At 41.0% G+C, this 22,324-nt stretch overlaps 1 protein-coding gene across 1 annotated transcript in view; it reads right to left on the bottom strand.

Moving 5' to 3' along the window:
* Window positions 1-22,324, bottom strand: part of SORL1 (sortilin related receptor 1) — a 180,604-nt gene that overhangs the window by 93,151 nt on the left and 65,129 nt on the right. The window contains exons 11-19 of the mRNA XM_029573496.1: window positions 19,797-19,870; window positions 16,099-16,187; window positions 13,042-13,223; window positions 7,805-7,991; window positions 6,743-6,871; window positions 5,716-5,801; window positions 2,471-2,643; window positions 1,860-1,991; window positions 28-119 (exon numbers count right to left, since the gene is read on the bottom strand). Of these exons, the coding sequence (XP_029429356.1) occupies window positions 28-119; window positions 1,860-1,991; window positions 2,471-2,643; window positions 5,716-5,801; window positions 6,743-6,871; window positions 7,805-7,991; window positions 13,042-13,223; window positions 16,099-16,187; window positions 19,797-19,870 (1,144 nt within the window). The remainder of the gene's footprint in view (window positions 1-27; window positions 120-1,859; window positions 1,992-2,470; window positions 2,644-5,715; window positions 5,802-6,742; window positions 6,872-7,804; window positions 7,992-13,041; window positions 13,224-16,098; window positions 16,188-19,796; window positions 19,871-22,324) is intronic.

Below are 22,324 nucleotides of genomic sequence, written 5' to 3'. Positions count from 1 at the left end.
AGGTGCTTACTATATTCTTCTACTCACCCTTCATTAGGTACTAATACCAGAGCTCGAGGCTGTTCAAGTACAGTAGAATTTAGAATGGTGAGTCGGAAGTCTCCATCAGGGTTAGCAACCTAATGTAAGATCACAAAATGCAGGGATGGAATAGACTATTCTGTAAAATGAAATTAATTCTATAGTATTAATCAAAATAGCATATGGAAGTTAAAAGTACATGAGTTGGTAGTAGATATATGTAGCTTGATTATGGATAAAGATGCAGTGGGTTAAGTGTTCATTTTATATTTACATTGCCTCAACATTGCTAGCTAAATTTATTTAACTACTATGAAGTGCACTACTTGCAAAAGAAGCTATTTCCATCCCTGCAAACTATGCACCATCAACATTTTTTATTCCAATATTTTCAGCATTTTAATTAAAAATGTAATTATTTGGGTTTTAATGTAGGCTTTATAAGTTTTAGCTTTAAACTGAACAAAATAACATTTATTTTCCAAGCAGTAGATTTGTAAACTGTTTCACTGCAATGAGCACCTCTGGTCACATATCTGCCTTCTGCAGCCAGATGCAACAAGCATGACACATGACAAAATGTACAAATCTAATCACATTTAAGAACACAATACAGGAAAGTTGTAAAAAGGTTAACCAGAAAACGGTTTTATTTTAATGTATATACAAAAATCAATGTGCAAAATACTCTCAAACTTGAATTCATAGACAAGACTTGAGACCTGGGACAAGTTGCTTTACCATCCAAGCTCCTCATTTTTATCTAATCCAAAAAGAAAAACAGTAACCATGCATCCCACCTTTTCATAGTAAAGAATACTGAGAATAGTAAGCATCTCACTTTTACATCAGGTAAGCTGTAATTTGTTTGCCTTTTTTGGGGGAGGGGGTTATATAATGCAAACTGTAAAGGTGCTTCTATAATGCTTCCAAATTACACACAATTACTTGGTTGTGGGATTTTTATTTTTGCCCTTCAGCAGTCCTCACTTCTCACCAAATGGCATACCTGAATGGCTGAAGATACTCTTGTTAGCCAGAGGTATGGAGGAATGCCATTTCCTCTCTCTCTCTGCCCCTGAGACTACCACCTCCATATTAGATTGGTCAGCCCTGTCCACTGGAGCCAAAATATGTACATTTTAATTGTGGGTGTGCATTTAATAGTGAGAGTAATAGCCATATTCTTACATACTGTATATTCTTACTTTACCCAGATTAAAAAAAAATAAATTCAAAAGTTTGTTCCTCTTCTGAGAGATTTATATCATAACAGGAGACAAAAATAGATTACAACTAGTTAATTATTACAGAATAATATATTAAATAAGGGGTGCTGCAATCCTGGCCCTTCAGTGCCACAAACAAATCTGATTTTTAGGTCACGTATCATGAATATTCATGATATATCTGCCTATATTTTGTATGAAGTAGTTTACTTTGTATACTATGATTACTGTGAAGACTGAACTGATCAGTACATTTTATGCTTGATTTTGTAATATTTGTAAAGTTTGATGGATTTGTGAACACTTTAAGATTCTATGTTTATAAGCTGCACTGACCAAAGATTTCGAGTTGTGGGATATAAACGTATGTAAATAAACAAACAAGCAGTTATTGAGAACTGAATCTGTACACCATGCTGCAGATACATTACTGACAAAATATGCATGCGTTACACATTCAACCAGCAAATGCAATTTGCAGGTCAAAATTCCCAATGCTCTATGCTCTCATGTTAGATGACATTCTGCTGCTGTACTGCGACATACTTACAATGGCAATATTGGTGGAACTACTGTACCTGACTCCACGAAGTCTGATTTAGCACTTACCTCTATCTTTTTAGTACTAGCATCCACCCAATACAGCAACTGACTGATGGGCTCAAAGGCCAAAGCTTCTACAGTTTCCAGGCCCGTTCTGATGATCACTTCCTGACCGGAGCTGCCATTTAGACAGAGTCGCTGCAAAATTTTCAGAGCTTCAAGTTCAGTAATTGTCAGCTTTCACAGATAAAAATAATCCAAAATCTAAGAGACTACAGGGTGACTAATCATTTAATAACCAATGTATTTACATATATGTAATAAAAGAAGCCTGAAGAAAAAAAAAAGTCTAGGCAAAAGGAATGCAGTCTCATGAATTAAAAAAAAAAAAAAAGTAAAATAGATGGCATTAATTGGTTGCAATTGAATGAATTATACTTGTACAATGTTGCTTAGGTAGTAAGAGCCTGGTAATGCTAAAATACCTATGATACTGGACCTGGGAGAGGTTCCACTGAAAATTACAATCTACAAAGAATCCTTTTTTTTTCTCCAGGACCAACATGATTTAATCTGCAATCCAGCAGTGTTTCTGTGGAAAACAGCACTTGGCAGCATTTAAATTCTCTAGAGAACGTTTTTAAAAATTAATTTTATAGGAGCTGACAATTTCTTACCTGAATAATATCAAGGATAATGTCTGCCCAGTAAAGACAGTTGCGCTGATAGTCAAAGTCAAGTGCCACTACATCTTGCAGCCCTGTTAGGGGCAATTCTTCTTTGACTCCAGAAGACAGGTCATAGCGGTAGATGGCGCCACTCATGGAAAACAGAATAAACTCATTCTCCTCTGTGTATACAAATAAACACATGCACATGGGAGAGCCTTTGAAACTGATAGGAGTAATTTGTAAACCTGAGATCAAGTCTAGGCCAAAGTATGTAGAGAAAATGGCAGACTTGGGCCTAGAGGTTGCCTCCAGCCATCAGTTTGTCTGTTTTTATTTTTGACCATATGTTTTCCAGTTTTGCCTTGCGATTTTTGTGAACAGCTAGATTTGCTGAACAAATGTATCCATGCTGGAGAGTCCTAGACTATCTACCATATGGCCAGCAGTTATCTACATTCAATGTTGCTGTAATTTTGTACATTTTGGGGTAGATTTTCCACTGTGCGCGTGCACATGCTTCCCGGCATGCACACATGGACGCGCCAATTTTCTAACATGCGTGCGCCAGTTCGCGCATGTTAGAAAATCGTGGGCCACTCCAATTAAGGAGCGGACTGGGAAGAAATTTCCCAATCACCTACCTACACTTCCTTCCCCTTTCCCTCTCCTCCTCTCCTCCCCACCTCCTAAACCCTACCTATTCTTTTTTTTTTTTTTCTTACTTTCTTCAGGGCCCGACCTGAAAAAAGTTGCACGTGCCAGCAGCCAAGTCTTCAGGACAGCGATGACTGGCGCTGTCCCGGCCCGCCACTTATTCGCGTATCAGTGTTTACGTGCGAGGCTGGTCCAGCGCGCGCGCAAGGCCCAGTCACGTGCGAAAATGTCGGAATTTGCGCGCGTGGGGCTTTTAAAATCCGCCTTTTTTTTTTTTACCATGTAATAAATAAACCAATGAACTGATAGCTGACTCACGCAGTAAAAGTAAAAAATATATTCTATTATAAAATGCAAACAAATTATTACAGCAATGGGATAAATAAAAAGTTTTAAAAAAAATATTGCTATTTATGTTGAAGACTTTTTCTGAAGAAAAATGGGTGCACTTACACTTGGACCAATAAGCAAAATCCACATACCCGATCCCTGATGAACGTCAGCTCACAGCATTCTCTCTCCCTAAGCTGATCCCAGCCTGCTTTTCCCTCCCTCCACAGCCAAATCCCAGCACATACTAAACCCCCTCCTCAGTCCAACCTTACCCTATATCTCACTGAACCTGAGCAGTCTCCTACATCCCCCCCCCCTCCCCCCATCGTGACCCCAGCCCACTTGGCATCATAGTCTGTCAGTATCTCCTTTCCCTCCATCCAGCTGCACTCCAGTGTCACTAGCACATTTCAACTTCTCATCCACAGCCACACTTCAGGACAGACTCCCCCTCCTCTGCAATGTGACCTCATCACATTTTGATCCTCTTTCCCAATGTCTCTCCAGCTGAACCTTAATGCTTTCTCCCAGCAACTTTTTTCACTTCCTGTCCAGCCTGACCCCAGTATTTTCTTCAGACTCCATGCCCAACACAACTCCAGCACTCTTTCCTATCCTCTCTAGCTCAATTCCTCCATACTCCAACTCCCATCCCCTGCCCAACTACTTCACTTCCACCCCAACTTAAACCCAGCATATACTGATCCCCTCTTCCTCAGCTCAACTCCTCTCCCCAGCCTGATCCCAGCAAGTCCATATCCCCTTTCCCAGACCTTTCTCTGGTTGGATCCCAGCACTGTTGGACCTCGCTCCCTTCCAGACTCATATCTAACACTTTTGTTGCCCTTCAACCCACCCACAGCCAGAGCTCTCAACCCTTGTTTCCCCATCACCCCACAGGAGAACCAGACCTTTCTTCAACCCTGCTCAAGGGGTGTGTGTAAGGAGGCAGAAGAAGTGTGTGTGTGTGTGAAGGGAAAGCAGGAGGAGGGTGAGTGTGTGTGTGTGAAGGGGAAGCAGGAGGAGTGTGAGTGTGTGTGTGAAGGGAAAGCAGGAGGAGTGTGAGTGTGTGTGTGAAGGGAAAGCAGGAGGAGTGTGAGTGTGTGTGTGTGAAGGGAAAGCAGGAGGAGTGTGAGTGTGTGTGTGAAGGGGAAGCAGGAGGAGTGCGTGTGTGTGTGTGTGTATATAGGGGGAGTGTGTGTGTGTGTGTGTGTGTAGGGGGAGCAGGAGGTGTGTGTAGGGGGAGCAGGAGGTGTGTGTGTGTGTGTGAAAGGGAAGCAGGAGAAGTGTGAGTGTGTGTGTGTGTGTAGGGGGAGCAGAAGGAGTGTGTGTCTGGGCAATGAACACTGCAGGGCTCTGGATGAATGTGATGGGGGGGGGGCAGGGGGAGGAAGGACACAAGAATATAAGGGCAGCTCCTGTAAGGCCAGTACAGTCAAAATTAGGACCACAGGCTCTGAGCACTGCAGGATTATGCACTGAGTGACACTGTAGCCTACAACTATCCCATCTCTTTTTTTTTTTTTTTTTGTAGAAAATCGACTGCAAGGTCTTGCATGCAGGATAGGCGCCTGCTGCCAAAGCTCCTGCACCTGGGATGTGATGTGCACGCACACATCCACACCTCTAGCAAGCTTAAGACATCCCCGTCTGACCGAGGCAGAGAAGAAGTGGTGGGCGGGGAGTTGGGGAGTGCATGGATATTTCAGTTTCAGTTTTGTAGTTCAATTGAACCAGACCCACAGCTAGCTTCACAGTGAATCCTGAGTAGAGCACCACCATCCTTGGGAAGGAAAACAACACCCTAGCCAGAGATTGGAAGGGTAGGCACATGCACGCCAGAGCATTTCTCTGTAAGCAGCTGGTTTCTACAGCTGGGAAATAAATTCTGGCACAGCTGGTGCATGAAAGGGAGGAAATCCATCCCAATGTAGCTCCTGAGTGAAGGGATTTGCATGCACCTTCACTCCTCTGATGACAGAAACCACATCCAGCTAAGCGCATTTTATATACATAGATACACATATATCAATTATGCCCCCAACAAGCATGTCTGTCAATGCTCACCATCTTTTTATGAGCAATGCTGTATTTCTAGCATATCCTGAATGTTAACCTCTGCCATCTTGCACAGTTTGGGTCAGACTAAGCTACAACCCTCTCTAACAAGGGCCATTTTTTGTAGTCTCTTTACAGTTAAGCAATTAAATTAATAAGTACAGTATTTTAGAAGCTTGGGCTCAACACTGACCATTTTCCCTTACCTATCACAGGACAAGGTACCATTTCACCCTTTAGTCGTGCTTCAATATCACCTCCACTACAGGTATCTCCAGAGATCTTCCGATATCTAGATTTTAATTTAAAAAAAATAAATTTTTTTGACTAATGTTTTGGTTGGTGGCAATCAACTTAAATATCTGGCTATGGAAAATACTTCCCCGAAGGACAAGCAGTTTCAATGACATGACATGAAGAGAAGTTTTTTCCCTCCACTTAAAATATAATTTAAAAATCCACTACGAAAACAAACATGATCCAAAGGCAAACCTTTCAGAGGTTAAATATGCAGAGCCCAGTTTTCAATAAAGTTTGATATCAGGTAAAGGATAATAAAACTATTAAAAAAATTAAGCTTTTTCTCTGCACAGGCCATAAACACCTTGCTAGTGAAATTTTACCAAACCTAATGTCAATACTGAACTATTTTTTCTTTGGGGGGGGGGGGCAGGGGCAGGTTTTGACCCTGGTTCCTCCAGCGCAGTCAGAACCAGGGCTGGGATCCTACTACTGCCACTACTTAACATTTCTATAGTGCTACACAACAAACACAGTGCCGATCCTGGCACCATGTATATTTATTCGCAACTACCCTTATTTCATAATCCCCTCTACACACACACACACTCATTCACACTCATCCCAATTTTATTATCTCCCTTCCCCCACATCTCAACAAATGTACCTAGACTGCCCATTGCAGTGACAGTCCTTCGCCTGGGGGCCATGCACCAGGGCTCTATCCAGACCCTTGCAATCATGGACCCTGAATCTGGCCACTAAGTGTCACCCTTGAGCTACAGCGACTTTTCCCCTTCCTCCCTCACCCCACCAGGAACTATGAACTCTCTCAACAGCGTTCTCCGCCCTAGTCAACCCAGGGAACATAAGACATGATTACAGGATTAAACTGGGAACCCTCTGCATGGCAGAGCACAGCACTGTCACTGAGCTGGCCACATTAAACTGTAGATAAAGGGGCGTATACACTTACACATATACAGCACATACCCTCTGGTTCTCTGGTAACTAGTGCCCGTAGGACAGGGAACAGGAAGTGCATACTGTTTACCCGCAAACTCAGGATCAGGTACACACACTTCCGATGATAAATCATCACTAAGTTTAAAGCCAAAGTCACTAAAAATAAAGAACAGGTTATAACCAATGGACTTTACATTCAGGCTGCACAGATATCGTAATTTGCTAACATGGCATTGTACTAATGCTATGAGTTTTTATTTGTAATTAGGACGTTTCTGTCATTCCTCTTCTAGCTAATGAAAGCATACATTTCCATGACTACCACAGTTTAATCTGACAACCAGTTCCTAAGACAGTGCACAGATGAATTTCTGCTTTGCCACCAGAAGGGGGAAAAAATGTCATTATTGGTAATGAAAGATTACATACTAGGTGGTTAGAGCATGCTATGCATGCAAGGGAGTTGAAATGCCTCCAGATTTGCTGTTACTTCACTAGATAAAAATAAACAGTAAAGAATCCTTATTTTCAAGATCAGAATTCTTGCTTGCTACCTATTATACTAGCTATAGAGCTTCAGCACCGCATAAACTCCCTTTCCATACAGATTTATGGACACAGAAAACATAGGAAAGAAATGTGCAAATGCTGGAATGATTGCTAGTGATAGTTCATGAAAACTGAAAAATGCAGCAGCTTGATCTCTTTTACCTAAATTGGCTCAACAGTATTTCAGACCTATATTTACTCTTCACGACTAAATACAGTATGAAAATCATGGCAATTAGCTTCTTCAGTAACATTTATACTGACATTATTCTATGGATACACTAAGATGATAATGCACCTATTTCGCACATACACATCTATCTACATATACAGAATAAGAATCCATGTGTTGCATTTATATTTAGTGTGCAATCAAAAATCTGCTGCACATTTATACATCTGAATAGAAGTTTCCTCTCCTGATGTAGCATATGCAACAATGGCAATCCAGTCCCTATGTAAAAAAAGAGCAGCGCATAACTAATAAATAAGCAAGAACTGTCAAACATTTTAAACTAAATAAGTGCAACTGGTAATTACCATTCAAAGTCTTCTCTTGTGCAAGAACAGTTAGAGACTATAATTGGTCTATCAAAATCTTCACCATTGAAACACGTGGCATGAGAAATCCTCCTTTTAAAAATGGTTTTACGCCCCAGTAAACACTCATTCCCTCGTTCATCAGAGGGGGACCACAGCTTATAATCATTCTCCGTACAAGCAACTCCTAAGGAAACAGAAGAGTAAAGCAGGTAACATAGGAACATAAGAACAGCCATGCAGGTTCAGACCAAGATCCATTGAGCCCAGCAGCCTGTTTCAACAGTGACCAATGAAGATCACAAGTACCTGGCAGATCCCATAAAGTAGATTATTTTTTCTTTTGTTCTGGAGAAGGAGTAATTTGCCTGGTACCATGAGTGGGATCTGAACCCTGGCTTCCCTGGTGCACAGCCCACTGCTCTAACTACTAGGCTATGTTATAATGATCAATAATACAAATTCAACGATCTGATGAAACAAGCATGATGATTGATCATCAAGCCCTCAAGCAATTCATACATATACTGCATACAAATCTGTTTGTTCCACCCTTGATTATTCAGTATGTTATAAATACACTGATAAGTGCAGCTTGGTAGTTAGTTGCTGGAGGACTCCCTTTTCTTTTGATAACCCTTATCATATTGTTTTAGATTCTATATATTTTTTTTACTTGCTTACCATGCACTTATTTTTGTTGCTGAGGTAGGGGCTCAGGGGTTAGATATAAAGTCATCCAGTTATGATTAGCCAAACCTCTGTAGCTTTAACCCACTATGTTCAGAAGAATATAGCCAATTAAGTGCTGAGCTGCAGGATGACAGAGATTGCAGGCCTAGATGCTCCATCGCAGATCCCTTCCCAGACAAGCTCCAAATGCTCTGCTGGGCCAAATCTGCAGTCTGGGGTCACTAGGCCTGCAATCTTTTTTTTTTTTGTTTGTTTAAACCTGCAGCTCAGCACTTACCAACAATGCTCTTCTGGATATAACTGGTTGAGGCCATAAATATCCCAAGAACATGCTCCCAGATAACTTTAGACCTGCTTTCAAGCACATCTTTCATTAGCCAGTTAATTTATTTGACTAGGTCCAAATATTGGAGTTAGCCAGATGTATTATTCGGCTAACACATCCCCACCCCATAATAGTCATAAAATGTCCCTTTCTTACTCAGCAAAATTTTAGTTGGATAATACTTACCCAGCTAACTTATAGCAGGAGCATGTGGAATATTCAAAAGTTGCCATTTAAATGGATAACTTGTGATTTTATCAGCTAAATGGCTTTGAATATTGACCTCAACATGAATTAATTTATTCATTCTTTTGAAAGGGATGGAAGGCTTTCATGATATTGAAATCCAACCACCCTCCTATGAATTCTACTCAACTTGTTAGCAGAAGCTGAGATTTCTTGTAACAAATTCCAATGAGAAAACAGAGTAGATAGGAAAGTCTGTGCTGATCTTTGTCATCTTTAAGGATCTACTAGATATTAATCAATCATCCAGATATGAGAAAATTAAGACATTGTTTTTCCTGATAGCAACTTCTGTCAGGAATTTTGAAAACACTCTTATAACTGCAAAAGGCCAAATGGAGAACTTTGTATTGATAATATTCTTCTGCTATGATGAAGCAGAGCTACCTCCTGTGACTGGGATGAATGGGCATATAGATTTAAGCAGCCTTCAGGTGGTTAACTAACTGTTGATTTCCAAATGAGGCAGGATGGTCGAGAGAGTTCATTCCAAACATCTCTTTTTTGAGGAATTCAAGTTCCTCAAGTCCAAGATAAGGTGGAGCCCCCCCCCCCCCTGATTTTTTCAGTATAAGTCAGTAACAAGCAAAAACCTTTGCTTATTTCTGTTATCTGGACTGGTTCTACTGTATTATACATGACAAAAGGAGTGAAGTCAGTTCATCTTTTAGGATTAGAAGCTGTTCTAGAGATTCCTGATATGGATAATGAGAGAAAGAGGGTATAGAAGTTTGGAAATTTAGGCAATACCCCTTCAGAATGGTGGTGATAAAGTAGCCTAGTGGTTAGAGCAAGCAGGCTATGAACCAGGGAAATCAGGGTTCAAATCCTACTGCTGCTCTTTATGACCTTGGAAAAATTACAAACAGACTGGAAACCCTCTGGGATAGGTAAAATAACTACAGTACCTGAATGTAATCCGCTTTGAAATACCCCTCCCCTCACTGGAAGATCTTTGATTGGAATTGGATTTATGTAGTTAAAAATTTGGTGCTGACTTTTGAGGTTGCTGTTGAGGTGCTTTTGTTGGTCTCTCTCTCTCTCTCTAGGACGAGGTCTATTCTGTGACTGCTACTGCTGTTGAGGTTGGAGCTGTTGAAAACAGTCTTTGGCACAAATAAGGCTGGTTCCTTTCTTGTAAGAATGAGACATATTTTCTTTGTGCATATTGCTGTTGAGGTTGCTATAGTCAGTTTGTCAAGTTGAGCTGTCACTTTAGAACACTGACTGTTTCCTTTACTTTATCCACAAATTGTCTTCTGAACATGGATCGTCTACTAGTTTGTTGTGAACATGTTCTCTTAAGCTTGAGGCTTTCAATCATGTTAATCATCTTGTTCCTACTATAATGGCGGAACATCTTGAAGATGTATCAAAACTCATAAATTGATCTTATTAAATGGTTTGAGCATTCACCTGCTTCAAGAAGATGCTGCATAAATTTGACTTGAAAGTCCACTGGCAGACATGTGGGGCCTGATATTTGGATAGCTGGTACATTGAACTTATTTTGTCAATTGTAGATCTATCCAAATAAGTGAGCAAGATTCAAAACATGTAAAGAAACTTGTAGTATAGGATCAGAATGCAGGGCTCTCTTAGCTTGAGGAAGATAGTAGGCCTTGGCAATAGGAGGCAAAATATTCTCTGTAATCTTCAAAACTTACAATATCTTCTTAAGATCTGTAAGGGAAATACTAATTTCTGTCTTGGAAAATGTATTAATCTTATATTCTTAGACCTAATCATGCTTTCCAAGGATTCCATTTTATTTTGAAGAACCAAATGTTCCTTGGATAAAATCCCCACATTATTGTTGAAGGAGAAACCTTTGGTTGAAACTCCTCAATTTTAGCAGACATTTTGGAAAGATCAGATTGACAAATTTGTAATGATTCAGAGATATTTTGTTGAGTTATCACATAGTGTCCCAAATGAGATGAAAGAAATTGCAATTAATTCCCAGACAGTACCCAGAGTTATTATGGAAGGTTTTAAAAGTATGAATTTCTCATTCTTTCTTTGAGATACCCAAGTCACAGGCAAACACTCCAATGAGGTCTTGTACCAAAGTCCAGTAGGGGAAATGTCATTTTCATGCACCGCTCCTCCTTCTCCTCTTCTTGAAACTATGGGCGCAATCGACAGAGCAGAGGCACCCTGAGAAATTGCTGTGATGTTATCTAGCTGCATTACCGATGCAACACAGGCATCTACACGCAGCCCACCATGGGGCTCTGGTTGAGTGGGGGTGGGGGGGGGGGGAGGCGGCGGGAGACACGGCTGCCCAAGGACAAAGTTGTCGCATCACCTTTATGCACAATGGCTCCCAAGGACACCTCCGCATCAGACTCAGAAGGCTGTGCTGACAGATCCAGGCTGAAAAGAAACGTCGATAGGGAAAGACACTGCCATAGGAGGAATCCCAGGGAAGATGTGAGCCTTCATCTTTCATTTGCCCATGAAAATAACCAAAGTAACTCTTGAAACTGCAAAGAAATTTATGAAGACAAGGCACCTTCAGCACAGAGGAAAGGTGCCTGCGGCCATTAACTGAAAGTATATTGAAAAACTAAAACATTGCAGTAAGAGAGCAGGAACTTGTCTTTGGCCTCAGTGGATAAAATTGGAGCAGCTATGTGGGACCTCCCATGCATGCTCAGAAACACAGTGTTTCTGAGCTCTGAGAGAATACATCTGTTTCAGCACTGGATGATATCACTCCACTTGTGTGGTTGTATTTGTCCTGCTTGTCTATGGAGAACTGCAGGATTTCAAATTGGTGGCCATTTCCACCTAAATGGCCACCTCTTCTGAGGTGCTTTCACCACAATTCTGGTGCTCAAGCATAGGCATGGCTAAACTCAAAGAGCTATTCATATTGATTTCACCTGTGCCAGCCAATTCAGGAGTTGTCAAAGGTTCCCTCATGGACATTTTTCCCTTCTCAGAAATGGGGCGGAGGAAGCCAACTATGTTGCTAGAGTGCTGACTGCCAGAGACCCCACAGCATCAAATACGTTCAACCATCCCCCTTGTTTGGAACAAACTGCACAGCAAACAGAGGCGGGAGAGGATCTCAACTGCTCAAGTCCACCCCCTCCCCCCCTGTCCTTTGATAGCCAGAAACTTACATCATTTCCAGTGGATTATTTCAGCTGCTACCACTGAAAATTTCCCAGATCTCTCTCTCAAAGATGTTTTTAAATAAACTGTAAATCGATAAGAGGCATGGAAGGAAGAAGGGGGGAAAAGGAGAGTTTCTTCATTAGAGGATGCTTCTGAGGTACAAAACAGGGCTCCCCTGCCTCCTGAACTCTACCAAGCCCCCTCTAGGGTTTCCCGATAGGGCTTCACTGGGCTAGAAGCCAGTAACCTGGCCCACCAAACACCAAAACTGCTCCAAATTACTCAACCAGGCAGACTGGCAAAACCTGCACTAGATCAGTATGTCCTACCATCTGCAGGAGAAAGAAAATGGCTTTTTGCTGGAGCTGCACCACTGTAACTACAAGCGTCACAGAAAAAAAAAAGGCTTCTTCTCTGTCTCCATCTGCCAGGGAGAGTAAGCATGATGATGACAAAATCACTGTTCCAAATTGTCTGGTTACACAGTATGAACTTCCAAGGGTTGAATAGCAAGAACTGGATGCCTCGAGGAGTCCATTCACACAATGTTACAAGAAAGCTTGTCATGTCTTATTCCTTGCATAAATATTTCAGGATAGCACTATGCTATATTTTTTTTCTAAAGGACAATAACAACAGAAGATAGGGCATGTTAAAAAAAACCCCCACAACATATTAAGTCCTAGAAATGTGCAAGATAAATTTCACATTGCAGTATGTGACACATCTATGATGTGAACTGTGCATATACAGTATCATTCTAGTTTTTTATAGTAATTCAGAAGTCAGAAAATTGTACAGTGATAAGACTAGGTTCTTGTCAATTAATGTACCAGTGTCATACCAAGCACAGCTGTTGCATTGACCTGTAGTATCAGCCAATTGTGCTCCCAGGAATTACTGTATGCACCAAAGAGGGTAAATACAGTGCTTTTCTCTCCAGGCTCTGTAAGCAACCCATAAACAATCACCCCCTCATGAGAGAAATTAAATGTTTTCCATGTTTCTCCTTCATTGGTACTATACCTGGAGTGGAAGAAAACAAATGGTCACAAATAAAATACAATCACAAAAGATGTTCTTGTAAACTATACATACATATATCATACTTTATGTTAATTTCATCCTAGAGTCTTGAAGACCATAATGCTTACATAATTATCTTCAAAATAGAATGAAAATAACTAAAAAAACATAAGAACATAAGAAATTGCCATGCGGGGTCAGACCAAGGGTCCATCAAGCCCAGCATCCTGTTTCCAACAGAGGCCAAACCAGGCCATAAGAACCTGGCAAGTACCCAACAACTAAGTCTATTCCATGTTACCATTGCTAGTAATAGCAGTGGCTATTACCTAAGTAAACTTGATTAATAGCAATTAATGGACTAAATATAAATTACAATTGCATTACCTTTACTCAATTATCAAATATGTCATAACTGATATACATTATTTATGTAGGCACCACTAGGCATATGCAGCACTTTACACAGATACATAATAGACAATCCCTGCTCCTTGGAGCATACATTCTAGTCAAGACAAACACAGATAGATAAAACTCAAATAAGAGATGTAGAATTAATTCAGCAAGATCATGATAGGAAAAAGCTAAGCCAGGTGAGCCATAGGTGGGATTAACAAAGAGAGGGGCAACTTTAATTAGGTAAAGCTGTGAGGAATGAGACCTCTTTAGCCAGTGAATAAGTTAAGGTGGCTATGTGCTGGAAGAAGTTTTGTAAGTGGCCTCAAGAATTGAATTTTTAGGCTAGATTTCAATTTAAGAGTGGGTGCATGGTACATATGTTCAGGAAGACTATTTAAGGCATTTTGTGATGCAAGATTTGGCGATGGAAGAAAATGGCACCAATAAGAGCAGCTTGCCCAAAGAATGAGACTTGGAGTGTATGGGGCAATGAAAGAGAAGAGCTAATGGGGCACTGTAGAGTGAATGCATTTGGAAACAAGTATAAGAAGTTTGAATTTCATTGAAATGTGGATGGTGAGCTAATGTAGTGATTTAAGAGGAGGCTTTATATGGTCGTGAAGGTATTGAAGGTAGGTAAGTTACATTGTTGAATTTTGAGCAGACTACAATGGAGAGAGATTATGCAGTAGTAGACCCATGAGGAGCAGATTGCAAGTAGCCTAGGAAGGAGATGATGAGAGTGTGAATAAGAGTTGTACTATTATTTTTAAGAAGAAGAAAGCAGAGTTGCTTACCTGTAACAGGTGTTCTCACAGGACAGCAGGATGTTAGTCCTCACAAATGGGTGACATCATCAGGATGGAGCCCAATCACGGAACACTTTTGTCAAAGTTTCTAGAACTTTGAATGGCACCTACTGGGCATGCCCAGCAATGCACTGACCCTGCATCCAGCAAAAAGTACGTGTGAAAAAATAAAATAAGAAACGTAAATGTAAACAAACCCAACTCCGCGGGGTGGTGGGTGGGTTTCGTGAGGACTAACATCCTGCTGTCCTGTGAGAACACCTGTTACAGGTACTATGCTCAGTTACAGGTACTGTGCTCAGTTCTGGAGGCGGTCCAGAGAAGGGCGACCAAGAAGGTGGATGGTCTTCAGCGAATGACTTATGAGGAGAGACTGAAGAACCTAAACATGTATACCCTGGAGGAAAGGAGGAGCAGGGGTGATATGATACAGACTTTCAGATACTTGAAAGGTTTTAATGATCCAAAGTCAATGACAAACCTTTTCTATCAGAAAAAAATCACCAGAACCAGGGGTCACGATTTAAAACCTCCAGGGAGGAAGACTCAGAACCAATATCAGGAAATATTTCTTCATGGAGAGAGTGGTAGACACCTGGAACGCCCTTCCGGAGGAAGTGGTGAACACCACAACTGTGAAGGATTTCAGAGGGGCATGGGATAAACATTGTAGATCCATAAAATCTAGAGGATGTGAATGAGGAGAAGAGGCATGGGGGTGGCTTGCGGGAATAATGGCTACTACCTGGTAATTAATACCCTTATTCAATAAACACACATATGGTTAATGCGACTCCAACATTGCTCTATGCTTAAACGGCAAGAGAAAATGTGGAAAAAAGGATTTGCATTTACAAATAAGCGGGGGAATAGCTTGCTTGTTGCGGTGATTACTACCCCAAACCAAATAAGCCTAATACTTCACTTGGAATACATATCCAGCACAGCTCACTGCTTCAATGGCAAGGGGAATGAAGAAAAGAGGATTTATATTCAAACAACCACCAACAAGGATTGAATTGCACAGGCTAGGTAAACAAATAAGAGTGGGAGTAGCTTGCTTATTGCGGCGGTTACTACCCCTAACCAATTAAGTTAGATACTTTACTTTGATGCGGCTCCAGCACTCTCTCTGCATCAATGGCAGGGGGGAACGAAATTGGAACCAAAAAGTTACCAATAAAGGCCAAGAGTAACAGATAAGTATGAGAAAAATGTGTGAAAGCTTGCTGGGAAGACTGGATGGGCCATTTGGTCTTCTTCTGCCGTCATTTCTATGTTTCTATAAGAAGATGGAACAGAACAGAGCACTGAGGCACACCAGCTGATGTGGTGAAAGAGAATCTTTCAAAAGGATACACTGAAAATGCACAGGAGATCTAAGAAAAGAACCAAGATCCTGAGCAGAGTGTATGTTTGTTTGTGTGTGTGTGTGTGGGGGGGGGGGGGGGGGGGGGCGGGCAGCAAGAGAGAAAGAGAAAATGGTGGGGGTAGGGGACCTCCCCCCCCCTTGAAAATGTGAGGCTGTTTGGTACTGTGCATTCTGGTTCCTTGGCTCTTGATATGTGAAAGGCTGGCCACCCTTAACCCAGCATTAGTCTTAATTTTCAGCTAATTTCTAATTGCTTTTTGACAATCAGGTAAAACAGGATGAAGTAACTTACTTTAATTGGTTTGTTTCAGTATTCTGTGCAACAGCTACCAGGATGCCTCCATGATCACCCCAATTGTAATGATGGGGTCCAGTAAGTGCCTAAAAGGAGATTAGAAAACTCAGTTCACTACAGTAGTTTTATAAAATATCTAAAATACCCATAGCACAGCATAAAGTAAAATAGCTAACCAGCATTCACCTCACACTTCCTCAATACACAAGACAAACAGTTGTGTCAGTCTAAAGAAGGATAGAAGTGTTGATATCTGTTAATCAGTTTGATAGATATACTGATGATGGTATTTTCAGTCTTATGTATTACAAGTAAAGCTGGCGGCGATTCTAGCTTACATCCAGCTTTATGGGCTACAGTCAAGAACATTGTACTTCTGTGTCAGACAATGGATATAAATGCCCAGCTGTGTTATATTCTGAATACTTCCCTTCCCTTCATTTCATTAATTTATTTGATTTATATTCCGCTTTTCAGGCTCTTCAAAGTAGATTACATTCAGGTACTTGTTACACCAGTATCCATCACTAGGCATGAACCTTTAACAAATAGTACAAGCCTTACAATATGCAGCTGGAGAATGAACTTTACTGTGGTCTGTAAAATCTTCCAGATGAGCTGGAAGAACAGATGCTGTGTGGTTAGCACACAACATAATCAAGAATTTCTCCCACCATTCATCAACTTGTGTGGAACTAAGGCCTCACTGTAACAAGGTGCACTAGGCTGGGCACGCACACATCAGTATGCATTTCTCCACACATTTTTGTGTACTTTCTATGTAGCAAGGAATTTTATGCACAATAACCCCAAGTAAAAACGTGCGCACAGATCAGCCCTCCTCCATATAAATCCCATCACAATCAAGGAAGATGTGTAGGTTTTACTTATGTTTTTCTGGTAATTTAACTCCTGGTTAGAGATGAAAGTAAAGTCTCTGGGCTAGCGATAGTCTAGAGGACTGAACCTGGAATTTTGGCATCCTGGTACTCAGCATTTATACAGATAAAACAATGTGTTTTATATGCCTAACTCATAGGAGCACAACTTTTATGCATAGAATTCATGTTTTACACACACAATGCTCCTAATTAACATTGTGTGCACAAAACTGTATGCACATTCTGTATGCACAAAACATCATCTATGTGCCTAAGTCTTGCTTTGTGCTATTTAATCATGGTTTGTGCACATATATCAAGTTTTATAAACATAAACCATCATTTGAATACATTAAACGTAGTTTATGCACGCTATTCATTTTTTTGCACTCATTTTTAAGTTTGCATTTTTTAAAATTCTCAATGCACTGCATATTAGCAGATTATTGCATTGGGAGTTAAATTTGTCTTTTAGCACGTGAGTAAAGAAAATGTGCGTGATGTTCAGCGCACTTTTTTTTTATTCACATATTCTAGTTTTTTGTTTTTTTTATTGAAGACATCATAAAATAATAAAAGGTGGGTACTATAGGGGAGATGGAGTTAAGTTCTACTCATCTAGGAGACCCTAAAGGACAGACTGACCAAACTTATTGTTACCTCAGGAGTCAATGTCCAAATAGTAATGGGATGTACATGTGTGGATATAACTCCATGTTTTAGCCTTGCAGATCTCCTCAATGAAGACCATTTTTAAATGGGCCACCAACACTGCCATAGCACTAACATTATGAGCCATGGCGCTATCATTATGAGCCATGGCATACCCTTCTAGAATCAGTCCTGCTTAGGCGTAACAAAAAGGAGACGTAACTTGTTATCCAATTACAGTTTTCATTTGGATTACAGCTATCCCTGGCTTACTGCAGTCAAAGGAAACAAAAAGCCGGGTAGACCTTCTGTGGGTTTTGGTCTTCTCCAATTAGAAGACAACAGCTCTCTTATGATCTAAATTGTGCAGGGCTTATTCATCTTTATTTACATGAGGCCTGGAAAGCACGTTGGCAGAACAACTGACTGGTGATGGATGCACACCACCCCCTATTATGATGAAACTTATTATAGGGTAGATAAGTCACTAGAGCCTGGAGCTCACTGACTCTGCAAGTGAAAGTGATCACCACCAACAAGGCGTATATATTTAAGTTTTTGCTCTTAATGAAGAAGAGATCTCAGCTTTGATGGATTGTTTTTGATGATGTATCACTATTTGTTGATACACTACATTGACTTTCAAAAAGGAGGTATTTGAGGTGGTTAATGATTATTCTTATGTTTGTTTTAAGGTAACCTGGTTGGTACCATTAACAATAACAACATATGAAACCACCTCCAACCTCATTAAAATATATATTTTTTTATTGAAGTAAGATATAGTGTATCATTTTATAAATTATTGATAAGCAGTGGGTGTTATTTGATATTTTGTGGATTTTTCTCACTACGTGGATTTTTTTTTGGTTATTTTTGATTTATCAGGGGTATTCAAGGCAGCAGCCAGAATTTCCCATCTCCTGTCACCATATACAGACAGACTGAAGTCAATGTTGCTCGTCATTTTGGATTTAATATACACTGAACGTTTTTGACTTCATTGCTGGTATCACATAGCATCACTATGTGGATAAGAGAAAATCTAATTGTTTCGGTGTGAAATCATCTAAGCTGACAACCAATGCGATATTTTCTACATTGACCATTTCAAGTCCTGGTTGAATCAATTGCCCCTGAGGCAGCTCTGTGCAAGGGAGCGAAACTTGGCCAGAGTCGGGCGTTTTAATAAAGGGCTTGTTTTTATCCGATTCCCATTGTCATCACTGTTACACAGCTCACTGGATCGGCTACCGCTTTGTTTCTTGTGCATATCATTAATGTCAGAACTAAAGAAGTGGAACTCTTTGCTTTGTTTGGGTAGGAGTTGCTGGACAATGGCCTATTCCTTCATCACTCCTATGGGCACTCAATATCAAGGAGGATTAATGCCCTCCTGATGCCAATACACTGCCAGTGGTCAATGCAGCTCCTCGCCTTCAGTGCTGATGCCTTGGATGCTAATGGGCTGAACTCAGTTCTCCCAAAGAGCTTTTTCAACATCTTCTAAGGGTCATGATTCCATTTGTGGAAATACTGAGATGTTATGGTTCTCCCCCAGGCAAAGCACACATCTATCATGTGCTTATTGAAACTGCTGGCCTTCTAGGACATTGGCTGAAAAACAAGTGAGGCAAAATCAAACTCAATCAACCGAAACCTGACCAATGCCGACTGATGCCCTGATATCAGTGCAATTGGTAACCAATGAAAAATAAAACTTGAAAACACTCAAACTATCTAATGAAGAAGCTAAGAAGTGTGGAATCAAGTGAACCATGAGGCCATGCATGAGAAAAATGAATTTTGAGGAACTTTCCCTCACCAAGAGATTAGAAACAGCGACCATGGGCTCCACAGAAAAACAAAGACTGAGGGGGCCCTGCACAATGCAGCGATACAAATCATGCTGCATATGCTCAGTCGGGCATGCCAAAAGCTTCTAGAATCTATGTTGTAACATCTTACAAACTGGGCTTCACAGATGTCACCCACTGGTAAGGATTTATTTTGCTTGTTCTTGGAGACTGTGTTAACCATTAAAAAACAAATATCTCCAGGATTACAGGATCAGCGACTTTGATTGAAAGGAAATTGCATGCAAAATACATAAATGTTGCCATAGCAAAAAAAAAAAAAATATATATATATATATATTCTTACTTCTCGCCATCTGGCTCCTGCACTACTGGAAACATATACGCTTGTTTTATTGGTCATATTCTTTCCAACTGTCCCTAAAAGGCAGAAAACATTTGGAATTATTTAATAGAACAAAAAGCAAGCACAGATGTCGGGCCTATGCAATAAAACTTGCATTAAAAAAAAGGTTTGGCCTGGCAAAAATATTTAATGTGTATGTTAAAATGCCATTTAACAAGAGACATAAAAAGATTTAGCACAGTCACAGTGAAAAATTAAAAAAAGGAATGTCCCTGATAGTGAGGTCATGCTGCTACTGTACATAGAAACTCAAATATGCATTGGCTAAATAGCATAAGTGTTATATACCAAGGGTTTTTGGCCACACTAGCAATGTTAATTACAGAAAACACCTTTGTCCTCTGGCAACCTAGTGCTTGGAAATATATGTGCCTTGTGTAAATATAGATTTATTTTTGAAGTGTTCCAAGTATGTGTCAGTGGGTCTTCTCTTACTTCCTCTCACACTCTGCCATTCTCTCCCCCTCCTCTGTCTCTCTCCTGTTCTGCAGATGCCCTGCAAAATCTCTTTACAAATTTGGGGGGTGCAAGAGGAAAATGGTGAGGCCCACTAAATAGTTACTTCTGGAGTGATGGGAGCCCTAAAAGGAGATTCCCTGCCTTTTTTTTTTGAATAGCCAGGAGGTAAGGGTTGATCCTCCACAAAAACTGCTGCTCAAGATGAAGCTCTGCAATGCTCAGTTGTGAGAAAAAAGAAAAACAAGACCGATGCCTTGGAAAGATTATTTATTAATATACAGTGCCCGCCCTTTTGGCAGCATCAGGGGCTCTTAAAATGGCGTATTGTATAGATTGTGCTCTCAGGCACACATATATGTAATGTAGTGAATGTCGACTGTTTCGACTGAATATAGTATGATAGTGAAAATGATTCAAGAGTCAAATCTTGACCAATATTCCTAGGCAGATCTTTTGATCCAATGTCTGCTTAAAACGGAGTGTTGTAATTAAGCTGCACACAACAGCACATTTCACCAACGGCTCTTATAGTTAATACGAAGCGTAAGCACAGAGCACTTCATTTGAGAGCAAGAAATCAATGTTTCCAAACCATTATAAAAAATCCGTGCATTGTACTTTGTGAGGTGTAATGTGAAGCGGTGCTTGAAGAGCCTCTGTGATCAGTCACTGTTTTTGTTTGAGAATACATATCTATGGTGTGAATAAGCATATATAAATATTTCTGAGAGTGTATGTGTTGGCTGTGGTTTTTTTTTTTGGGAAAAGAAATTTGATCAAATGTAATCATACCCAGGGGCAGTTCTACCTCAGGCGGCAAAATTTTGGAGCAGCAGAAAGTGCCCCCCAAAACAGCTCTGCGGTGACCACCTCATTTCCCAGACTAAAATAAGTAAAAATCCTGTACAGCGATGTGAGTAGAGGAACCAGTGAAGCTCCCAGTCCTCCCCTCTTGGCAGGACATGAACAGCGTGGTTTATGAATGTGCCATTGAGGATAGCGCAGTTAATCAGTTTACTGGTGAGGCTCCCACCCCCACTGGCAAGAAGAGGACGGCACGATTTAGTGATGTGTTGGTGAGGTTCCCAGCCCCACTGGTAAGACGAGAATGGCGCGATTTGTTGACTGCCCGGCAGGCAGAGAGTTCCATGTACCAGTGGGGGCTTCCAAGCCCCATGAAAAAAAGAAAAAAGGTACACTGGCTGGGTTTCCACCCTTTGCCTGCAGAGCAGAGGCTTGCCAGGAAGAAAAGCAAGTGGAGGAGAGTTGAGAGAGAGTGAAGGGGTTGAGTATGACGTGAGAGGGGAAGGAAAGGGAAGGTGAGAAGGAATGGAAGGAAAAGGAAAGAGGATGTGAATGAGTAAGTGGGAAGGGTAAGAAGCTGTGGGTTAATGAGGGATGAAAGGGGAAGGGAAAGTGGGATCCGGCGAATCACTACCGGGAGTGCAATGGGGAGGCCAAGCCTCACCCATAGAAAAAGACCAATAGGGCACTGCAGGTGCTCAGCCACTGACTGGGAGTCAAGGCCACACCAAAGAAGACCTGACTGGACCAATCAAGCGAGGAAGGAAAAGGAGGGGAGAGGTTGGGATGAGAGAGCAGAGGGAGAAATGAGAGGGGAAGGAAGAAAAAGAGTGAGGTGAACGGGAGGAGAAAGGAGTGAATGAAAGGCGGTGTGAGAGGGGGAAGTGAAAGAGATGGATGGAGCAAAGAGAAGGGTGCAGAGTGGAGAGAGAAGGGTGAATGAGAGAGAAGGGATGGGGTTTCACACCTGAAGGGTGGAGCAGCGGTGGTAGAAAGGGAAGCCGAAGAAAGAAAGGAAGGAATGAGAGAGAGGGCCAACAGCTGAAGAAATAAAGGTGAGAGAGAGAGGCCCTGGTAGAGCTGCTGGTGATGGAAGAAAGGAAAACTGGAAGTGTGTATTTGTGCGAGAGCATGTGTGCAAATAAGAGAAAGAGGGGATGTGTGAGAGAGCGTGACTGGTCGTGTGTTTGTTAGAGTGTTTGAAT

The sequence above is a fragment of the Rhinatrema bivittatum genome, chromosome 12, assembly GCF_901001135.1.
Source record: "Rhinatrema bivittatum chromosome 12, aRhiBiv1.1, whole genome shotgun sequence".
NCBI classification, from domain to species: domain Eukaryota; kingdom Metazoa; phylum Chordata; class Amphibia; order Gymnophiona; family Rhinatrematidae; genus Rhinatrema; species Rhinatrema bivittatum.
Note: the sequence above shows the minus strand (reverse complement) of the source record. Positions and strands in the feature narration are given on the sequence as shown.